Source organism: Trypanosoma conorhini (genome assembly GCF_003719485.1).
Source record: "Trypanosoma conorhini strain 025E chromosome Unknown Tco_14.4_contig_01197, whole genome shotgun sequence".
In the NCBI taxonomy this organism is placed as follows: Eukaryota; Euglenozoa; class Kinetoplastea; order Trypanosomatida; family Trypanosomatidae; genus Trypanosoma; species Trypanosoma conorhini.
In genome coordinates, this window is record NW_021705294.1 from 1 (window position 1) to 3,346 (window position 3,346).

The 3,346-nt window shown below is 53.5% G+C and overlaps 3 protein-coding genes across 3 annotated transcripts, besides 3 other annotated features; all 3 read right to left on the reverse strand.

The window, feature by feature from the left end:
- Nucleotides 1-29: 29 nt before the first annotated feature.
- Nucleotides 30-59: a microsatellite.
- Nucleotides 60-94: a microsatellite.
- Nucleotides 95-101: 7 nt separating this feature from the next.
- On the reverse strand, nucleotides 102-1,502 carry Tco025E_09616 (putative tRNA isopentenyltransferase; the record flags this gene model as incomplete). The annotated part of the gene is made up of 1 exon (XM_029376427.1): nucleotides 102-1,502. One exon carries the CDS (start codon nucleotides 1,500-1,502, stop codon nucleotides 102-104), a length of 1,401 nt encoding a protein of 466 aa, XP_029223448.1.
- Nucleotides 1,503-1,521: 19 nt separating this feature from the next.
- Nucleotides 1,522-1,554: a sequence feature (A-rich).
- A 142-nt stretch (nucleotides 1,555-1,696) lies between these two features.
- On the reverse strand, nucleotides 1,697-2,623 carry Tco025E_09617 (uncharacterized protein; the record flags this gene model as incomplete). The annotated part of the gene is made up of 1 exon (XM_029376428.1): nucleotides 1,697-2,623. The coding sequence occupies one exon, from the start codon at nucleotides 2,621-2,623 to the stop codon at nucleotides 1,697-1,699; it is 927 nt and encodes a 308-aa protein (XP_029223449.1).
- Nucleotides 2,624-2,838: 215 nt separating this feature from the next.
- Tco025E_09618 (uncharacterized protein) lies at nucleotides 2,839-3,346 on the reverse strand (the record flags this gene model as incomplete). The annotated part of the gene is made up of 1 exon (XM_029376429.1): nucleotides 2,839-3,346. A coding segment is annotated over one exon (508 nt), but the record flags the coding sequence as incomplete, so codon positions are not given.

Below are 3,346 nucleotides of genomic sequence, written 5' to 3' on the forward strand. Positions count from 1 at the left end.
GAGTGACTATCCAGACAAACACTAATGACATATTGTCATTAATATTAAGCTGAACATTGTATTTATATATAATATATATATGTATATATATGTAATTCATCTCATTTCAATCGTTGTCTTTTACGAGGAATCACGCGACCGTATTTTTCCCCCTGTTCCCTCACTAAAGCGGCGTGTTTTACTGCACCGCGATGTCGTTTCGAAGTTGCATGTGCTTTCATCTGATTTCCCCCGCAAACAAAGATTTCACAGAGCTCACACCACTCTTGTTTCACCGCTGATGGTTTATCTTTAGTTTCAGTTAACGGCAATGTTACTCCACCTATCATTTGTGAATCTTTCTTCAACAGAAACTCTGTTGCATTTTGAACCGTTTCAATAAATTCTGACAACATTTTCGATGCGTCAATAGTTATGAAATTCCTCGTTCCTTGAAGCGAGGTAAAAACAAAACGAAGACGACCAAGAAAACGGTTCTTGATCCATTGATCTTGTTGTCGAGCATACCGTTTGGTATTGCTCTTCAAAAGAGCAAGAGAATTTTTCAATTCACATTCGCCCTTTACCCGCATTTGACCGTCGATTTCAGCAAACGCTGTAATAAACTCCTTAAAACCAATTGCCCTTGCTAAACCAATGTCAAAAACATCATTTTTTCGTCTTTGTGCAAACTCAACAAATTCCTCCACAATACCCTGTTGCACCATTTTATCGACTCGCTCATCTAATTTGGTTTTCAATTTTTCATACGGAACCTGTATCCATAGTACAAAGCATTCCGTTGGGCAAAAGCGAAAGCAGGGATCTGGCCTAGTGGCGTAAATTTCCGAGGGCAAACGATTTGTTTTTTTATAAATCTCAAGAAGACGGGAAATACGCCTCGTATCATTCGGATGATAGCGAATAGCTACAGCAGGATCCACTCGATTCAGCTCTTGCCAGAGACTTTTACCCTCGTAGTTTTCTAGAGAGGAAGAAAAATTAAACTTTTTCTCCTCATACACTGAGTCCTTATCATCTTCCAATGTCAAAGTATTATCGAATAAAAGTGCCTGCGCATAGTAGCACGTACCTCCGCATACAACAATAGCAGCAGAAGCGTGTTCTCGAAAAAAAGTCCTAATGAACCTCACCGCATCGCGCACGTACGAGTGAATATTATACACCTCATTTTCCTCCGAACTCTGCATCGACTCATATTCCTCTTTGTCAGATCCTTTGTAAGGTATAGTGGGGTCTCGAATTTTCACTCCGCCGGGGGAAAGGAAACCAATGAAGCAATGATAAATATCCTCCATTTCAGACGAAGAAACCTTATTCGTCGCAATTGGAAGATCAGCGTAAAACTGCATAACATCGCAGTTCACAATTGCAACATGTCTAACACCACATCGGTTTTGAAGCGCCTTTGCAACATTCACAGCCGCCAATGACTTTCCACTTCCCGTCGCCCCCAAAACGAAAAAAATGGGCTCGCCACACTGTCCTCCCTCCGTAGCCATGTTGCTCCAGAAGCTCCCAAAAGGAAAAAAAGGCAAAGCAAGGCAAAGTAAAAACGCACGCCAAATACACAACACACACACACCAGAAAGTCCCGAAAGCACAGAGAAAAAAAAACGCGTATCGAACCCGAAGATCCAGAGTTGCCTGCACGGACACCTACCCCGAGGAAAACAAGCACATACAAATAGATAAACTAATCCACCGACACCAAACACGGCGTAAACGCGGAAGACGGAACAGCGCCAGCGCCCCCCGCAATCCCACAGGCCACGACTGACCGCCCCGCGGGCCCCACATCATCGGGAGCGGCCGCGCGCCACCAACACCCCCCCCCCCCCCCCACGGGACACGACGCCGACAAAGATCCCCCCGCCTCTACCTGCCGCGACTTGTTGGGGCGGAGCGCTGCGCCTGGAAGTCTGGGGGCGCGTGTTGCCGCGCCACGCGGCCACGGAGCGGCGGCGCGGAGGGGAGTTCCGGCTCCTGTTTGCGGTGGCCGCGGTGGAATGCGGCGGGACTCCCTCAGACGAGGCGTTTCGTGGTATGCAAGACGCCGTGCGAGGAAAATGCTTTCTTTTGCGTGAGGCGCAGCTGCTTCCCCTCTCAAGCAAGCAGCTTTGGTTTGCAGGGGTTTTTGGACGCCGCGGGAGTGCCCATTCCCGTTGAGTTGACGGGGCGTCCATTCTCGTCCGCGATAGGCCGCGGGGAAGGCGAGAACGGCCCTCGCCACAGGCGTAGAGCTGTCGCGTGCGGCCGCCCTCCCAGGGGCAGAAATGAAGCGGACGGTTGCACAGGCATATATCCTCCCCTCCTGCCGCGGTGCCGAACATCGCTGCCGTGCATTTGGGTAAGCTGCTCGGCGCCGATGGGCCGGAGCCCAGCGGTGCAGACGCAGACACGCACAAACAGCGGCTCGGGACCGCGATGCCCCGCCTTGTTGCCGTGGGGAATTTGTTGCGCGTTTGGAGTATCGCGCAGCTGTCCAACGCGGGGCGAGCGCACAAGCTGCAGCGGCCGACGCGGCGCCTCGGTGCCCGGCGTCGCCGTCAGTGGGGAAGCTGTCGGTCCCCAATTGGGCGGCAAGAGCCCTCGCCAGAGAGTGACCACTACGGCAGCACATTGGATGCTTTGGTTTGGTGGGAGGGGAGGCGAATGGCTCGTAGAGACACCGAGTTCCTTTCAGAATTTGCTCACTTGAAGGAGGACGAAATGCGGGTGATATCGCCCTGTGGCCGATCAGCTCCACAGAATCCCACTATACATGAGCAACGCAGCCAGCGCAGAAAAACGAATTGCGCCGGGCGGACGGCAGGCGACCAACGCGGGGTAGTCCTGTTACGAAAGCGCCCGCAGTAGCCATTTTGCATCCCCAAGCGGCAGAATTTGGCAGCGGCTCAAACTTCGACATGGAGATCCCCATGCGCGCCGCCGCCAAAAGCCGCTGGCACCCACAGTCTTCTCCAAACTCGACGCCGCAGACGACAATAGATGGCTTGCAGCACGCCGCGTGCGTATGCTTCTCGCCATTTGAGCTCTTCGGCCGCGAAAGCTGATGACACCGCGCGCGCGACGCGCTCGAAAGGAAACCATCTCGTAAAGTTGCGCGCCGCGAAGGCGAGGAAGCACCCCAGATCGGCGCCCGCCGCCACCGATGCGGCAGAAGCCTTTGCGCGGGGAAAGCCCTAAGGAACCGGCGGCGCTGCGTTGCCATGCCCCTCTTGAAGTAGAGGGAAGGCTTCCGAGCGAGTGACCTGCCGGCCGGTCGCGCGGGCTAGCCGCCGTTGCGATCTGACGGGGAGCGCGTTCTGGCCGCCCGCGCCCGTGCTGCCGCGGCGTCCCGGTA